Source organism: Lepeophtheirus salmonis, chromosome 3 (genome assembly GCF_016086655.4).
Source record: "Lepeophtheirus salmonis chromosome 3, UVic_Lsal_1.4, whole genome shotgun sequence".
Lineage (NCBI taxonomy): Eukaryota > Metazoa > Arthropoda > Copepoda > Siphonostomatoida > Caligidae > Lepeophtheirus > Lepeophtheirus salmonis.
The window spans coordinates 15,933,210-15,953,064 of NC_052133.2; the positions used below are offsets into that span (position 1 = coordinate 15,933,210).

At 32.1% G+C, this 19,855-nt stretch overlaps 1 protein-coding gene across 4 annotated transcripts in view; it reads right to left on the bottom strand.

Annotated features, from left to right (window-relative positions):
* Rab3-GEF (Rab3 GDP-GTP exchange factor) overlaps window positions 1-19,855 on the bottom strand; it is a 102,905-nt gene that overhangs the window by 9,876 nt on the left and 73,174 nt on the right. For all 4 annotated transcript variants that reach the window (XM_071887075.1, XM_040707880.2, XM_071887074.1 and 1 more), the window contains 9 exons: window positions 16,510-16,849; window positions 16,290-16,451; window positions 14,663-14,736; window positions 6,919-7,237; window positions 4,816-5,373; window positions 4,222-4,347; window positions 3,760-4,164; window positions 3,549-3,698; window positions 2,305-3,490 (listed from right to left, as the gene is read on the bottom strand). In XM_071887075.1, coding sequence (XP_071743176.1) covers window positions 2,305-3,490; window positions 3,549-3,698; window positions 3,760-4,164; window positions 4,222-4,347; window positions 4,816-5,373; window positions 6,919-7,237; window positions 14,663-14,736; window positions 16,290-16,451; window positions 16,510-16,849 — 3,320 coding nt within the window. The remainder of the gene's footprint in view (window positions 1-2,304; window positions 3,491-3,548; window positions 3,699-3,759; window positions 4,165-4,221; window positions 4,348-4,815; window positions 5,374-6,918; window positions 7,238-14,662; window positions 14,737-16,289; window positions 16,452-16,509; window positions 16,850-19,855) is intronic.

Here is a 19,855-nt window from a genome sequence, read left to right on the forward strand (position 1 = left end):
CTGAACTTTATCTTAATTTACAAGTAAAGAAAAGGACACTTGAACGAGATGGACGAATTTCCATTCATTCACTCTAAGCAATTAGGTGTCTCCAGGACCACCGTCTACGCCGTCAGCAAGTCCAAAACGTTTGAGCGGAAGAAGGGGTTTGTCAAAAGGGCTAAATTGGACCGAAGGGAGTTAAAGAAACAGTCTAGTTCAATCCTCTCTAGTCCATAATGCCCCGTGCGAGAGATATCATGGTTCCACACCGGATTGTCCAGAGAGGTATAAAAAAAGTGGAGGAAACAGTCTTGTGAGATTGGAGATGCCACTTTTGACACGAACAATGAAAGAAACCCATCTTCTTCATTGCAAGATTCTTTTGAATGAGTTTTGAATTAGTCTTATGAGTTCTTATGAACTCTTTTTTGACCTTTTTGGCCCCTACATCCCACATACCGACCCTATTAACTACACCTTATGGGTTCATTTCGAGGGAAAGGCCTGCAGTGCCCGTCATCTTAACACCGAGGTCCTCAAGGCCACTCTCAGTCAGCAGTGGGACACGATGACAAAAGTCTACATCTGCAGCTGGTGCTAGGTCAACTGCCGCCACCTGAAAGCCATCATTGCAACTAAGGGCAGCTACATTAATGATACAGAGAGCTCAGACACACATATATTTATATATTTTTAGTTTTGTTGAAATCCTATAGTTAATTAATAAATTATATCTCGTTGAAGTTTAAAATTTAAAGTGTTCAGATTTTAATCAACCACTCAGTACTTAGAGTTCATACCTTTGTAAGAAAAAAAGCACGATGTGAAGGCAGGGGTTAGACATATGGTACTACTAAATTAAGACGCTTATTAATTTAAGCTGCCTGTTGTATGATTTTGGAGGGAAAATGAATTACTACTACAAAGAGGAGAACCTTTTACATTTAAAATAGCTTTAGTGCAAAGGAAATATTGTAATTATATTAAAATTCAGTTGTATTTATTTTATTAAGCATTTTTTAGTGAACTGGGATATTGTACACCCCACAATTCTTACAAATATTTTTTTTTATTCTTTTAAGTCTACATTTTATCACAAATACTTTTCTTGGAACATTAAATCAAATGATATTAAATTCTTTCTTTATTTTCATAATGTTTTTTTTTAGGATTTATTTGTATATTTACCCATCTTTAATCTAGGTTTAGTGAATTTAATGAATTCCTTTACTTAAAAAATAATTCCTTTGTTTTTAGAATGGATGGAATAGTTAAAGAAATGAAATAAATTTGAATGAAGAAATTATTATAAATGTTCATCATGTAATGATAGACAACTCATTTTTGGGGTTTATTTTAACTCAGTTCACGTACCATCTTATAAAAAGCATGCTCACTAACAGAGAGTTACAACAAGTTATACAAAAGATAGGCGAGAATTCTTACTTCAGAGGGAGAAGATAATACTACAACGACCTATTAAATAATGAACAAAAAAAACAAAAAAAGAAAGCACGCAACATCACTTCTTCTTTTTCTAATTTTTAAAGGTAGTTTTTTCATTCATAACTAATCAACTTTAGGTCATATATTCCAAAAAACTTGATATTCTCATTAAACCTCAGTATTGACAGTCAGGGATGGGGCCAAGTACATTGGGCATTGCACGTTAGTGTCCTTAAGTACTATAGTTTAGAAACTTATACTTAAGTATTCATGAAACACGAGTACTGGTACTTGGTTTAAAAAATAGTAATTATAAATACTATTGTAGTTCTAAGTACTTTTGACAGAAAAAACTAAGGAAAAATATTTCCTAGGAATCAAAAGTTTCTTAATTTGGGAGGGGGGGGGGAGGGCTACAGCGCTTCCAGCCTTCCCCTGAAGACGCCCCTGCATGGATGCATGAAAACACTTTTGCATTAGGGAAATTCTATCACGATTACCCTTGTATTTTATAATTATTTAGAGCCTGTGTACATTTTTTTTATAGGACATCATGGTTCTATAAGTAGAATTAATTTAAAACTGACATTTTAGTTGATTGGATCGCATAAGTATATATATGTATAGAAATATATAGTCTTCATTCCTCATTTCACACAAACATAATAGTAATATACGTATTCAATAAATATACTCTTGTCTAATGTAAAAAAAAAAAATCAGCTATTTATCGGGGTGGGGGGGGAGGATATAAATAAAGGATCAGAGGTGTCATTATATTTTCGTGAGTATAGCAGTCCTTTTGAATAATAAGTAATGTATATACAAACATTTTTAACGGATAATAATCTTCCTAAAAAAAAAGAAGTTACTTACTAAAGAAATCTCCAATTAAACTTGAGGTTTGAGATGCTATTCCCGAGAAATCAGAGCCAATGGAGAAAATGATATCCTGTGTTGATAAAGAGACATTAGAAAGATTTGAGGAGGATCTTGAAAGTGGTGGCGGACCAGGAGGTAGCATGGAAGGGGCCTTAGACAACTCAAATACTGGAACAGACACACCAGCGTTCTGATTTGATGGTTTTTTAACCACGGGCTCTGACTTTAAATCCATCATTTTGGGTATAGGTGTATCTATATGGGTTGAAACCTTTGGCGTGGACATAGTTGATGGGTTCTTTTTGGTGTCTGTTAAATCCTTTGACTTTTCTGGAGGAGTTTTGGATTGGGCAGATTTGGAATAATTATCCTCACTTTTATCCAAAGTATCAGGACAGGGAACATTCGATGATGATGAAGTTCCTGTTTTCAGATAGAGTGGAGACTTTGATCTTCGTCTTCCTCTAAGTCCAGTTGAAGAGGGAGATAAATCTCTATTTTCTTGAGCAAATCTTGAAGGTAAAGGAGGGGGAGGATAGTTTGGGGGTGAAGGGTCCTTCTTTTTTGTGCTCTTGAGTGATCTTCTTTTCTCTGTTTCAGGTCTTACAAATGACTCTTGGTATGTCTTCTGTGAAGGAAGCTTTTCCCTTGGAGGAACTTTGGGAGCTAATTTTGTTTGCATAAGTGATGATGCCGTCGGATTGACTTCATTAGAGGAGGAGGATGGCTTAGCTGGAGGTATTTTATATGCAACATTTGCATTGATTGGAGAGGCAGGAAACTTCCATGCGGGAGACTTGCAATTAGCACTGGTAGGGCCTGGTGACGCAGATGATGAATTAGAAGTGGATCTATTATAACTAGAAATAAGATCCCGACTAAAAGATCTCAATAAGTCCTTGCTGGATCTTCGAGAAGATGATTTTGATGTTCCCTCTTGTCCATCCTGAATTGTGCTCTCATAACTGTCTGATTCTCCAAGAGCTCGAAGGATCTCCTGTTTCTTATTACTGGCCTTTTTACTTAGATCTTCTACAACATTCTTGGACGCATGTTGAATATCCTGGAGTGTATCTTTCTTAACTCTAGCTGCATTTTTCGAGGCCTTGATGGTATTCTTCCTTGCAAATTCAAATGATTCTGCAGCATTATCGGCTGCTCTTTTAGCCTGGAGTGTTAACTAAAGAAGTATATTGGTTCAATACCCACTTACTTCAATTTTCAGTACTAAACCCTACCTGTTCGATATTATAAAATAATTCTTGTGCAACATCCTCGGATGTATTGGGTGTAGGCGTACTTGAGTCATATGAACATGGTGGAGATCCATTTCCTACGCTGGCTGACTCTTGGGATCGACTGCTTCTCCTGGACCGATTCAACTTTAACTGAAAGGATATCCTTCAATAAATAAAATTGAACATATTTAAATGAGTGGCGTTCATTTACTTTTCCAATTTCATTAAAGATGGATGACCCAGAGGGTGAGTCACTTTTGACAACATGCGAGAGGGAGTCAAATAAAGAAGTAGATGATATACTGCACCTTTTTTTCTCAGTGTTGATTGGACTATTACTTCCAATACTATTGATACATCCTATACTACTTTGTCGGGATATATGATTCGAATTATTCCCACTGGAGTTCCCTGAAATCTTTCGAGACGGAGTTGAGGGTATGTTGTAATTTGCACCATTCTCCGAGCAAATGGATCCGGCAATGGATATATCAGATCCAAAACTAGTGGAAGAAGATTTTGCAACATTCTGAGGTTGTTTAAGGCATCTCATTGTTTTGGTTGTTGCAATGGAAGTGGAATTTTCTTCAGACTCTTCAGATGTAAATCCTGTTTCCTAAATAACAAATATTTTAAATTAGAAGATCAAATATATTTGGCTTCAATGTTTTACCTCCGGTCTCTGATTATTATTCAACACATTGGATGTAGAATGATTGGTTCCATAAAGGGGGTCTTGGAGTGGAGTGCACTTTTCCGAGGAGGAAGATGAAAAAGCAAACTCTTTTGTTAATTTATCCTGCAAAATAAACAAGCAATTTTAATAGAAGTGTCCCAGGGAGTGGGCTGGAGGGGCTGCACCTTCCCCCCAAAATATATATATATTTTTTCATTTTGCTAGAAAATTAAATTTTTCAATTTTTTTTTCCAAACAAAATATTTTTTCTGTGAATAGTCATGAACTTTTGTCATTTTTCGCCAAAAAAATATAATATCTGAATTTTTTTTGCAATAACTCATTTTTTTGTAAACAGATGACCATTTTTGAAATTTAATTATCTGTGAACAACTGTGGATTTTTGAATTTTTTTTCCAAAAAATTTAATTTCTTAAATTTTGCTATGAATTTTTGAATTTTTTTTCCAAAAAAATTAATATTTGAAATGTAATTTTTATATAATAATAATAATCCTGGAGACGACTCTGATTAGTAAAGACTGTTATTTGGGCCGGTAAAATCATATTTTAGGTTTGTATGCATTCGCACCTGTGCTTCTGGAGAGAGTGTATATGTATCCCCGGAGTCTGATTTACATTTTGACTGTTGTTCACGATGGGATCCAGCTGGAGTTGTCATATCCAATGACATAAAATCACTAAGAGAAGAGGAGGAATGCGTAGACGAGCTTTGAGTAACTTCTTCCTCGCTATCACTACCACTTTCATCTGTTGCACATTCCTCTTCGGGTTTGGAATTATCAGCCTCCCTCAAAATACAATTGAGACAAGAGGAATCATCCCAAGTACTATAGAATTGAGGGTCCAAATGTACTGCAAACCATTTCGATTTATCACCTATGAGTGTTGGATCATATACACCAGAATGAATCCTTAAATAAGTCACATTTGTAGGTCTAAGACTCCATTCTCCAAAAAATTCTACTGCTTGTGTGGTTGAAAACTGGTTAACAAAGGATGATACTTTGTCGCGAGAGCGGAGAAAGGACTGGACTTGGAAAGAGACAATGGGTCGAGGATAGAGTCGAAGTGTTCGTGTATGATCACCGAAATATGCAAGAATGTTTTTTGAGTTAAAAAAGTTCACCTGGATTTGAAAAAATAAAAATAAAAACCTTTTCATTAAGAGAGTTTTTAAAGTACCCCACTTATAAAAATTTTCTTGAATAAAAAATTATATTAAGGGGTTTTTTTCAAATAAAAAAGATTGGTCAAATATTTGTATAAAGTATATTTATAAAGAACATGAGAAAGTATTTAAGATAAGTATTTAACCTGCCTACACTTCATATTTTCTCTTTCTGTCTCAAAATTGTTGACAACATAAACAGAAAGTTGAAATTCAAGGAAATAACTTCTCTAAGTGAAGTGAAGCGACGCAAATGATATATTATTGCCTATTATAGTAGGAGGAGATGGATCTTGACACCTTTGAGTTATTCAGACAATTAGCACTTAGAAGTCCCTGTTCCAACTATACTCACAATCCCCCTTATAATGAGTGCGTCCAATTATAAGGAATAACTCTTTTACTCCAGTGCAATAAATAACACTACGCAACAAAATTTAAGTTTTGGAAAGCCCAAATCCTAAAATACACATTTGTTTGTTGTAAAGGTTGAAAATCATCTTCAGGAATTGGATTAGGCTCTGAAAACCTTTGTCTAGAAATCACGTTTTTAAAAGACTTTACTTCGATTGAGAGCAATATTACGAAGGGAAATATGATTTAGTGAACTATTTGTCTAATTGTAAGAACTAATGAATATTTTAGAGACAAGAAAAGTTCAAAAATTAAATATGATGTATTAAATTACTTACAATGCACTAGTTATGAAACATATTTAAATGGGAGTTAATTTTTCTGCTTCAATCATATTAATTACTTATAACAGTTAGTAAAATAATCTACTTAATTATAATTAATTTGGAAAAGTTCTTTAGTAACCTTAAATGGCTGATTTATTTAATATTCTATAAGAAAATGAAAAGTTTAACTGGAAAAAAAAGAAAAATTAAAATCAAAGTTGTTTTTTTTGTTTTTTTGACAGCAAATCTTTTGAAGTTGTTATATAAAGTTTGTCCTTTAATTTTAGTTATACTATAAAACAATTGAAAAAAATATACAGAAAATTTAGTTTTCATAAATGATTCTCATTTGTCGGGATTTTGTATAATTAGACCCATTTTGTAGGAACTGTATTTAATATAAATTGATAAATAATTTATATTTTGAATGGTAGAAAGTGTTTTATTATTTGATTAAATTTTCATTTATATAGTTATTTTATATCGAAATATGTCTCTGAATCATTTTTTACTCTGATTAAAAAAAAAACTTTATAGGGAAAAACAATTGCAATTAAAAGTTTCCTGGGTTGATTTCGTGTTCTATTGCTTAAATAACAATAATAAATGTGGGATTTCGCCGGGGGCGAAAATACTGTTGTATAGTATACTATATATATATAATTCGTTTTGTTACTCAAAGTTTTTTTTATTATTATAAGAAGGTTGAAATAACTGAATTTGAACATTTTGCTCACGATGTCCCTAATTTCTAAAGAAAGAGAAAATATGACGTAAGTGCAAATATGTAATCCATATTCAACTCTATATGTATGTATCATACCATAGCAATTCGCGTCGCAATGTCCACAGAGTCTGCATCATTTCCAAATATAAATGGATTATGTCCAGACACAGGAGTAAAACAATCCGGTGTCAACTGTCTCTCTGTTAATTTTTGAATCCTCTCTGGTGGAAGATCATCAAAGTTTTTGATGGGTTGGAAGGAAAGACTAGCAAGTGCTTGTTTCAAATCCGTTTTGAGAATTCGTCCCTCTGGCTCAGGCAAGGAAGGAAGATCTGACAAATTGGTGTCAAAGGGAGGAGTAATTTGGTTTATATCCAAATCCACTAACCAAACATCATCCAAAAAATTTGAAGATATACATTAAAGAAAGAGAACAAATAAGATACAAAACCATTCTATAGGATTTTTGGACATTTACACAGCAACTAAATGTATTAATCATTTAATTTAATAATATTTTGTTAAAATATGGTATAAGAAGATATGAATAAAAGTTTTGTTGATAGATGAATATATATTTATGTCTAGGAGAAAGAAACAATAAGGCTTAGCAACCACTACACAAAGGTATGCCAAAGAGTAAATATTATTAAAAAATAGTATTAAACTTTTGTGAAAAGTTTTAATATGTATATATTCGACAACCATACAGAAAATGTTTAAAAGTAGTAATCATAATATATGATGAATATTACTCAAATAGGATGAACATTTTTCAAATCATCAAAGCACATAAATATTCAACTTTTTATTTTTTTTAAATCCAAAAATTAATTCATTGATTTGAAAGAAAATTTGAAAAATAAACTTTTTTGGAAAATAATTTCAAAAATCCATAGCTAGTCTGAAAAAAAATCAAAAATTCACAGCTGCTCACCAAATATTAAATTTTAAAAATGAAACTTTTTGGAAAATCTTTCAAAAATCCACAGCTGTTCAGAAAAAATTAAATTTTTGGATAATAAATGTCAAATCTTTATTTAAATTTGTTGTAGAAAAATATTAAATTTCTTAGACAAAAAAATTGAAAATCTAGAGCTGTTTACAAAAAATTAATTTTTTTGGAAGTAATTTCAAATATAAAATTTTTTTTTAATAAAATTTCACAAAATTAAATTTTTTGGGAAAACATTTCAAAAACGAAAGCTATTCAAGGATAATTCAATTATTTAGAAAAATAAGTTGAAAAACTATTTTATTACATTTCAAATATGAAATTATCTAGTCAAAAACAAAAATTCCTGAATCTGGGGGAGGGTACAGCCCGTCCCGCAGACCCCCTGCGAACGCCCCAGCTATTAGTTAAGATGTGAAAACTGTCGAAATCTACAGGAGCGTAAAAAAATAAAAATGTATTATAGGGTGTAGTAGTAAATCCTAGGCAATTTTAGCGAGCGATTTGTTTGTTTTCGGCAAAGAGATCAATGTATTTTTGATCTCAAGCTGTTATCATTATTAGTGATGTGAAGTTATTCGAAATACTCGTGAGCATACATTTAAAAAAGTATAAGTTGTTAATCTGCTAGATATTAGTTATCTTAGGTTAAATTGCCCAGTTTTCAAGGTTTTTCAAGAAATACAAGCTTATACACCAGGTTCATAGTATATTCAAGGTTATACCATAACACGTATACGACTAATGTTTGACTTCCATCACGCTGTTAATATATACGTCATAGTAGATTAGTGGTTGCGTGTTTCGTCGAAAATTATTTTTATTGCCCAGCAGTCGGTGCGATAAATTAAATTGAAAATTCTAACAATAGTAACGTCATAGATTATGAGTAATTATGTGTTTTTGTCAAAATCTGCCTGTATTGCCCAGCATTAGGTAGAGTACATCAGATATAAATTTCTAGCAAGCCCGATTAAAAGATGGTTTAACTTTGTGTTTCTATTCACATTGTTAATACCGTAACGTGTGTTCGACTGATCTTTGACTACAACCACACTTTTTAATAGTGACGTCATAGAATATGATTGTTTCAATGTTGTTTTTAAAAGTCTGTCTGTCTTGCCCAGGATCAAGTACAATAAATCAAATTGTAAATTTTGCAAAAGTAACGTCATAAAATATGATTGGTTGCATGTTTTGTCAAAATCAGTCTGTCTTGCCCAGAAGTAGGTACGATACATCAAATTGAAAATTCTAGCATGCGCAATTGCATGATAGTCTACCCTTGCATTACAATTAAGCTTCCCTATTTTGAAAATATAGCTTATCTCTGTCAGCAAATATGCCCTCTATAAAACTTACCAACTTATATTTTTCTTTTTTATTTAGTCACTAGACTCTATTAATATTGGAAAGGGGACTCCAAACACAATCATTTCATAAGAATTATGATGACGTAACTCCCCAGATGTCTAAGGGTTCTAAACATTAGTGTCAAGTGGCAAAAAAGCATCCATAAAAAGCGTCTTTTATAAGTAAAAAGTCAACACATTTCTAAGATAATCTCCACTCCCAGACCACAAATACAAATCCTGTGGATCCCCCTGTAAGTGCGTGTGAATTACCATCGAAGACATTTTGCTTATTTATTTTTCGTAGAAAAAGTATCGAAATATTAATAATTGACTAAGAATAGCACAAATAATTTGTTGGTGAGTTATTACTACGGTATAAAATTTTTAATATTAAATTTCAAAAATCCAAACTATTCACAGACAATTTTTTTAAATTTTCTATTAATAAGCTATATTCTTTGAAATTTGTCATAGTTTAAGGATAAAATAGCCGATATATTTAGTAGGACTTAAGATTGTTGCTGTATAATCAATCTATATAGCCTTAACTAAAAAAATATATAAATGATTGTAAATTCGTCACGCCACAATTCTAAATTGATTCTCCTTTCTAAAATTTTCTTTTCAAAACAAGTTTTTTACATCCTATTCTTGATATTTCGCTTATAAAGTTGACCCAAATTTGAATGCAGTGCCAAAAATTTCACAAACGATTAAATTATGTGGAAAAAAACTTGAAATTTTTTATTAAATTGTTTGAAAATATTCAAATATTAAACTTTCAAGTAGGAATACAAAATTCATTAATTGGGGGAAGGTTATAGGCCTTCCCCCTGCGGACGCCCCTTAGTACTGACCAACAGTCGTAGGGAACGGTCTCAAGGGTATATAGAATCGGTCCTAAGACTGTACCGGTACGAATAAATAAGGATAGGTATACCACTAGTAATACTAATGATTTGAACCCAAAATTGCCTCTGTATATTTGTGTTTTAAGAAACGGTATTATACAGTTATACGGGCTAGATATAAGCCACCCCGCACAAACCCGACTTTCTTTTACTAGCCACGTTTATGCCCCCAATCTGTATAACGTAGATACAATAGAAATAACGAAAGATAAATATTGAATTTTGAGACACAATTCCTGATCACCGATTGATCAGAATAATTTGGTGTGATAGAAATGAGCAGGAATTTGTGAAAGATTGTGAACATAATAATTATTTCAATCTTGGTAAAATCATTCTAGCTTGCTTTGTTGTTGACGAACCAATGATTTAAGTTGAATAGAGTCATTTATAGGGATTATTACGGAAATGTCAAACATATTGCATGTTTATGAAAACTTGTGATACTAATATATATTTTTTTTTTTCGGTGGCAATTCAGAATCTGTATTTAAAAAATGTTGGGCCCCATTCCCTTTCCAGAAAAAAGCTCAACTTTTGAGCTTTGGTAAACATGTTAACGTTTTTTTTGTGGCAAATGTCAGCAATGATGTTCTGGTGGTCTCACAACGCTAATCCTGGAAAAATACATTGCACGCTCAGATTAATTATCGTACTTTGCACCGAGTATGGTACTAAACCTAGAAATCTTTTTTTTTAATGATACTTTTGCCGGAAAAAGTTTTCTATGGGCAACTTTTTCTGTAGATTTCGAATTTAGATTCCAAATCCAATAAAAAAAACACCAAATTTTATAAATTTTATCAAAGTTTGTATACGCGTGCCTCAAAAACTTTGCCTTCGTTATTTCGAAAAAAATAAGACTTCAAGACACGTCTAGACTTTTAATTTTTTGCTTAAAGAAAGCTAAAATTTTTAATGAGACATAAAAAACTACTGGAGAGGCATTGCCCACATGCTTAAATATTAAAATATCTCCAATAGTATCTCCTTAAACATACTAATCATGGGAAATTTCATAAATTTTATTCAATTTTCTGAATCAGCGTCCAAAAAAATAGATATCTCATGAATTTTATAAGTTTTAAGTTTCTTGTTCTTGAAGCCGAAAATGCTTAAAAACGCATGCGTGCTCCAGTGAGACTCTCTTGTCATTTAGTATGTATAGATAAATTTATTGACATATAAATTGAAATAGTCACTAAAAAATAAATAAATTTAATTTATCTTGAATGTAAAAGAAAAACAAGTTTTAAGTATGTAGCTCAAATATATAATTTTTACTAGACTTTTTTCCGTCTTTTTTTTATAATTTATTAAAGACAAATACAAATTATATAAAGAAAGTAAATTAAATTTCCTACATTTCTTCTTCTCCAAACACTTAATCGAATACGTACACTAAATGAAACGGGGTTTTGCAACTAGATCCTATAAAAATTAAATTGTATGCAAATTGAAGCATTTTGTAAATGCAAGTATTATTATAATTTATCATGTTTATATTACATTATGCAACTATTAACTTGAGAAGTCTATGCAAAAATATATACATATTTAGATAAGTAGGGAAGTCTGGAGTTAGTTGCAAAGGTACCTCTTCCATGAACATGAAACAGACTATAGCCTGAAAACTTGGGGAATACAATCTATGATATTAGTCAATTCTTCTTTGAAATATTGGATAAAAACTGATTTTAAGGAGTATAAGTAATTTTTTGAAATAAAAATATTTTTCCAATTAAGTCGTTTGTTTTTTGCTTTTGTTACCATAACTTGAAAAGTACGTTGTTTAAGTCTGCACTTATGGGCACCCGCGTAAGCGGAAAGTTGAAATTCAACTATTGCAACTTTTTAATGCTAAGGAAATAATTTTACTAACAAAAGGAAGGCGAGAATACATTAATTGCTGTAGGAGAAAAGTGATTTTGACTATTTCGAGATATTCGGACAATTGACACTTAGATTAGGAATATAATAGACGGAAAATCTTATTATATGGAGAAAGTTGTTAGTTTGTGCCTCTTATGGAGTATTCAAATTCGATCTGTGGACTGAGGGATGACGCCGGAAGAGATCATTATGTTATGTACTTCAACTTTTTCTTATATCTACAATGAATCAGAATAACATAATTATTTTTAGCCTTTACGTATACTTAAGAAAAGTGATACCCGATCCCCGTACCTGTCTGCGGATCAATCAGTACCGGGCACCACAATAATCAATTAGTTATTTTTCTGTTTTATTTATTAGCTGAGTCTAGATAAATAAAAAAGAGGGACTTACAAAGGTTAATAGAAATACAAGGTTAAACTTTAATGTAATTGGGCTTGCCAGAATTTTCCATTTGATGTACCGTACCGACTGTTGGGCAAGATAGACAGATTTTGACGTAATAGAGTTTAAAAGAGAGCGGTACTCTAATAGTACAAGTCAAGGAAGGCGATATATAACTACTCTTTGTAACACTTATACTCTTCTACGTCACTATTAAAAAGCGTGGTGGAAGTCAAACATTAGTCGGAAAAGTGTTATGGTATAACCTTGAATTTTTATCAGGCTTGGGACTAGCTACTTCATCAAATGTTGGTTAGGTGCAGTAGAAAATATTAATTATAAATCCAAATTACAAAATATCATTAATTGTGCGAAGTAGTTGTTAATTATTTTTGGGTAGATAATTTTTCAGTGACTCATCATATTTCATGGGCAACAAGCTTCAATGCCTACTACATTTTCCCCGTGTTTTTTTGTTATTTGCATTCATACTTAATATTTTCTTCTTTTCCTATTAACTGTAGAAAAAGTAGTGAGTCCCTCCCTATTATAGTGCTATTTTAAGTCGAGCGGTCTTTTATTTTGAAATCAACGTATTCCCCTTATTTGTTATTTTTTTTCATTGAAATATGTTTTTATTAGTAAACATGGTATTTACAATGATGTTTCAAGTTGTTGATTCCTAAAATTTAGAGAGGGAAGAGTGAAAGAAATGAATGAAAGTAGTTTCTTGGCTGAGGGAGAAATTCATATATTTTTGAAATTGAATATTATGACAAGTGGATTAACAATATTGAATCAAAACTTTACTCTCATCCAGTAATTTACTTAAAATTGCTAAAAATATCTTATAAACAATTATGTATATAACCGTGTACGGAAAATTGCCCTGAAGAAAATTGAAAAAGCCATAGGAAAATGTTATCACTTCATTTACAAATAAAATCAGAATTCCTCCCTCCAAAAACTGGTTTGTGCAATGACAGGTCCACCAAGTAGGTTAAAACCTCTGTAACTAATTAACAAAGTATTCACCCCCCCCCCCCACCTTCTGAAAACTAAGCCCTTGAGCCCTTGGGTTCAAAAATTCAAAAGTACATTAACTTCGCAGGTAACAAAGAAAAACAATTATTTATGTAGTACTGTATTTTTAATTGGGGCAGTCTGGTCGATCTACGATAAAACATATAAAAAGTACAATATGTAGGATTTACAGGGACCCAGAATTTATTTAACAGTATCCAGAATGGGCCTACATAACTTGTGAAATGTTTGTAGTGGTCAATAACATTTTTGGCCCGCCTGCCGCAGTCTTAATCAACACATGGGTCTGGGGTTTATTTTGGAGTATTTGGAAGAGGCTTTTATGCTTAGGGATGTAGTAGCGGTGGTTTTTAGTCTGCTTGATGTCTTTGCTGTAGTATTAGTCAACCTATGCATCTGGGGTTCATTTAAAAGTATTTGGAGGGAGTTCAAATTCTATGTGACGTGGTGACAGGGGTTTTAACCTTGATGGTGTTTCTGTCGTAGTCTTAAACAACCCATGGGCTCAATATTTAATTTGAAGTATTCGGAGGGACATAAAAACTTTGTGAAGTGGCGGCCGTGGTTTTTAATCAGCTTGATGGTTCTGTCAATTAAAAAACAAGTTTTTGGGAGAGGTATTCTGTTTTGTTATTAAATGGTAGGACATTTTCCCATAGGTAATATAGGTAATTTTCCACATTTGAAATTTTTACAAGGGTAATTTTCACAAATGACAATTTTCAACGGGCAATTTTCTCCAGGTCTATTTTCCTAGAACTGCATAAAACATGTCCTGCCGTAGGTAAAAATAAAAGAATACAAATGAAGTTGGTAACCCTAAGAATTAGTTGAATGTTTGGAAGGAGAGCAGCTTATCTGTTATGACGTTTTATTAGATCAGTTAAAGCACTCATGAGAGGAGGAAAATAATGATAAATCCCACTCCTTTTATAGCAAGAACATAAAGATTGGATTATTATCGATCCTCAATTCGAAGGTTGTGCCTTTATCCGTCCAGCGTTTTCAGCAGTTCCGGTTCTTGAACCACTAGAACCGGAACCGACACAGTCGAACCCAGACTGTTATATATTGCTTATCGGTCTCAGTTCTTGTGCTTTTGTTCCCATATAGAATATATAAAATACAATATATATTTCGAAAAATAAATTAGCTTTAATCAATACGTCAATTTTCTAAGTTTTTTGGTTTTGTGAAATTGCAGTGTTTTGTTTGCAGTACCTTTCAGTACTACCTAAGTAGTATTGAAAGGTACATGTTCACAAATTGTTTGAGATGCTTGAATTAATACTTACTGCTCTAAATTTCTCTTGTATGCAAAAAAATTTGTAGGGATTCCAATAATGAAAGGCGTTGGAGCGAGAAGCAACTATAAATAAGAGAGAGAAAAAAATGATAATGCAAACTTATGAAGGAAAAGTATGAAGAGGGTTCGATTTGATTTAGAATCATAATAACATTATTCAAATGTATAAAAAAATTATATCTTATCCCATTTGTTGAGAAAATTATGCAGCACTGATGTCCCTCAGAGTGTAAAAGGAGTTTTTTATCCTTAAGGAATATCATTTTAAATATTCATTTTTGTCATGTTTATTAGATATTTGACTTTTATTTCATATTTTTCCAACAAAATTATTATAAATGATACTATTGCATAAAATATGTAGTATTTAGTAATTCAGTATATTACAAAAATTTTACAAATGATATTTTTGGAAGTAATTTCTATCATTTGATTAGGCTAAAGGTACATCACAAACCATAGATACAACAAAAGTTATTTTATATCTACCTTCTCTTGCACATTAATCATATTTTGTCCGTTTTTTTTTCTTGTTTTTTTTTTTAGTAAAAAGGTAGTAAGATTGCTTTGTGTCAATACTTATATAAGAGAAAGACTGCATATGTGTCTTAAAACGGACCAATTTCGATCCTTAATGACGCCACTAAACTTTATTTCTTCTTTTTAAACATTTTTAGTACTGACAGTCTTAAGGACCGGACCTAAGACTAGACTGGACCAAATAAATTTGGACTGACACAACACACAAAAATGTGTTTTATTAGCTTTATTTTATATCACCTATATTTAATTAAACAAAATATATTTAAATATAAACAGCACAACAAAACTATAATATACCAGTTGATACATCATTGATAAAAGAAATTCCCTTTACACATAGAGAAACACCAATGTCCAAAGAGTTCCAAAATGAATAACGTCTTATGTATACATGAGATCTAAACAATATATATGTCAGAATATATAAACGATTATATATTTGATTAACAAATCATTTGCTGCAAAAAAAAAAATGATTTAAAGTTGTTTATTTCAAATATGGAGAAATGACGATACTCAGTAGCTTTCTAAATAATTAATTAATTAAACTAATTAACTCTTTTGATGAATCATAATGAAATATAGTTTGACATCTAGACTATCAAATAAAAAATAGACGGAATAAACATTTGCTTGAAAAAGAAGTGTGTTAACCAATATTGAAGTTATGGGATATTGGTGTCCCCTGGGTGCAAAAGGGGTTAAGGTATGGATTCTGTATTTATAAAGTCGCCACACCTGAGATTTAATACAGGTTTTTTTTCCTAATCATTTGCTAACAATTATGAGAAATATAATAGCTAAATGTGATATGTCACAGATCTTTAATTACATTGGTTATCTGGGTATAGTATTAAATCGATCCTAAGACGGATTTCAAAATCAGTCCCTCCCCCCTGTCAGTGTTTTTTTATTGGCCCAATCTTTCTTACATTCATCGGTCTTAAGGACCAATACATCAGTCCTTCAGTCCTGGGTCCTAGCTATCTATAGAGATAATCTGCCTTTATATATCAAGAGTCTTGCATAAATGTATATTGATGGAGCCAAAGTACAAATTTGTCAGTTCTTACCTGCTCGGATCCATTCATGGACGGGGGAAGAAGTGGAATGACTGGAAACATGTACTCCAATGGATAAAGAAGTTTTGTAAATGCCAAAATACTAATGGTGAGCACGGAGTACTCCATACTTTGAAACACAACCTTTTTCTCCAACATGATTAATATGAGGACCTATGGACATTGAAGTTCATTAGAAAATAAGAGTGTAATTAAAAAAAGATACACTCACTTTTAGACATGTTGAGACTCCAAGAAGCTCAATAGGTAAATGAATGGGAAAGTCACAGATAGGAAACCTTGTTTGATCAGGAAGGGCAAATGTTAGGGAAGTCTTGAGAGTTGAGGGAATAGGGACTTTGCATGGGAGGATTTCTAATTGGACAAGAAGATTTTTTCCAGGTACAGGAGATGAGATAAGTCGTAACATCCATGATTCCAGAGCTTGGATTTCTCTTTGGATAATTGGCATGTCATGCGGAGGTATAGAGTTCTTTTTTCTTTCCTCTTCGGCCTTTTCAAACTCTTCATCACCCATTGCAGTCTCTTTTAGACTCTTTCGTAGATAATGCCTAGAAAGTCAAAGTGTCATAGATTAAATTAAATTCGGATAGAGTTGGTAATAAATGAAAAATTCTGTTAAATTAATTTTTTATTGTTATGGTAAATATACTCAAGTAGAGGGACAGTTGTTCAAGAAATTTCGTTTCCCTTTTCTGAACAAAAATAAACAATTTATTTAATAAAAATAATTAAATTTCCTATCTCCAAGAGAAGCTAACAGAAAAAGAGTGGTCATTTTTATTGATCGAACAATGCACCACATATGCAAAGACTGATTTAAATGTTATGAGTAGACTTAAGCTTTGTGAGGGACTACTCAATCACTCACAATTGGATATGTGAGTGATTGAGCATTTAGAGGAATTGAGTCAATTAGAGGAAGGATACATTTAGCACAAAATTGACTGTTGAATAATCCCTCTTGAATTTTGTAACAAATGCGAAATACTTTCTTATCAAATTGCAAATTCATGATCTTCCATTGATTTAAAAGGTTGGACATATAGTCAGCGGTGGTGTTGAAGAGATGAATTTGTCTAAAAAGACTCTTGAAGATCTTGCAAACTTCAAATTAGCCCAAAAAACTAATGTGGACGTTGAATGGTCTTGTAGTATGTTTTAAACTACCAATACTGATCGAAAGCAAAAATCCACTTAAGAAAATCTTTCTAAAATCTTGATTTGTCGATATACATAATATAGCAAAATTTATAAATAAATTATGTTAAATATAAAACATCACAAATTACTTTGAATTGTCTTTATAAAACTGTATTTTTCTTTAAATAAAATTTGCTCAATTTTGATATTTTGGGTGTTCAATTTTCAAAATTGTAGTTCTCTTATTTTGCTCTTTTTGAACAGAAAAATTGTTCAAAAATCCTTTGTCTAGTTATGAGTAAAGGTGAGTTTCCACATCTACGTCACTACGTGTTTGGAATGGACAACTTATATCTAAGAGCTTAACAAATTATAATCTTGAAACCTCAAAAATTCTCCTTTTCAAAATGAATAGGTTCTGTCACTTAAAATATTTCTTATTCTTAGAGTATAAGGGCTAGAAAAAAAATGTATTTGTAAACACGTTAACAAATGTCGTTCTAATTTATTCAGACAAGAAACACTTTAAAGCACAGAATTTCCTCATTTTGAAAAGACAAAACTGTTTAGGTTTGAAGATTACTATTTGAAGAAGTCTAACAAATCAACAGCCAATTGGTAAGTTTTAAAATTATACATGTCCAATTTATGATGAAGTTTAGCATTATGGGACCTATAATAGAAAGTTTGAGAGCTTGTGTAACATTTGGGCAGGATTTATATGGTTGCAAGGGTTTTGATGCAGATTTGTGTTCTTACGACACCAATATTGATATTGGTATTTCTATAATTTTCGAATAAAATTATAAAATAAATGTCGTCAACGACATATGACATGCACTTATTTGTTATAGTTATAATGATTTTTTTAAATACTTTATTTATTTTAGCTTTTTAAAATGAACAAATCAATTTGTTAGTGTCTGAAATTTAAGAGGTAATATCATTGTCAAGCATATTTTTTGATGGTATAGTGGATCTCCGAGTATTGTTTCCTATATAAATATAGTATAGTACCGTTTTAAATATGTCAGTCCATCGATATAATTATAGTTGTAGAAAATAACACATGCTTAGATGCTCTTTGAAAAAAATTCAAAAAATGACGTGGGTTCCCCGACATTTTAAAGAATGTTTGCGAGACGAACTACCTAACAATTACGACGTCTTATTGGATTAGCTATAATCAGCTTTATGAGGCAGCGAATCAACAAAAAAGACATGTACAAAAATTACTCCGATGTCAATCCTTAATCCTACTCTGAGTCTCACAAGGACCTACCCATAAAACTCCCTAACAAATCTTTCATGTTACTCCCCATCTTTCATGAACATACACTAACGCTTACTATATACTTATGTGTTCTCACTTCAAGAATAATCAGGGTGTTAAAAAAATATGAAATTTGAAGATTGTGTTCTTTTTGTAGTTTTACCATGAATCTTTTTTTTTTTTTTACCCGAGCTCTCTTCATTATTCCTATTTTCTTGTACTTTTGATAACAAACAAATAGGTAAACTTTTGCAAGAATGAAAAGGAATGTCACACTTCGGCTTTATCACATACTTCTTTATTGATATATAGGTATTTATATTCTTCTAAACTTCCTGATGAAGGCCTCAGACATGGCCAATCAACACTGCTCAATGGAGTGTATCCAAATTTTGGTGACGAGTAGCAGAGGCTTTCTTCTCGACTACGCTTCAAATATCATAGTCAAAGTAGTACTAGCCTTGGGAGGAGGGTTGCCAAGCAGGTTCAACAATTTCTGGGCCTCTTGTTCCGGTTGACTTTGGTTGCTATTGAAATCAGTTGGCAAAGTAGTTGTACATAAGAACCCCTTCACCAAGTCCTTCACGAAACTCCTCACTTTCCAATCACTGGCGTTGAGGGCCTTAGGATACTGCCTCATCGACTTGGCTTGACATGTTATGATTGCAGTATCCTTGTTCTCTAGGATTTAGATTTCCCGGCGTCTACCTCTCCCAGGGGACCTTTCAAGACTTTGACCTAAAGCTACTAAACTTATAATCTTCTAAACATGACTCTGGGAAGATCTTACGACCTTCATAACCTCATCGATACTCACTTGGGCGTGGAGAAAATCCATCAGCCTATCCTTTTTCACCTTTATACTGATAAATGTTTATTTTAGATTTTTTTTTTGTTTATCAGCCGGATTATTCCCTACTCTTACTAACATAACGTAGTATTTTAAAATATTTATCATAAAGTTATCCAGATTGATTGGAAGTCAAGTCCTTGATTTTAACTCTCACACTGTATGCGACACCTACAGATCATTTAGAAGATTGGAAATATTTTTAATTGAGACCAACTACTCTTGTGAAAGCATTAAATGCCCATTTGCAATTACATTTAATATACATACGTAAGTAGGAAGTTGTTGAAT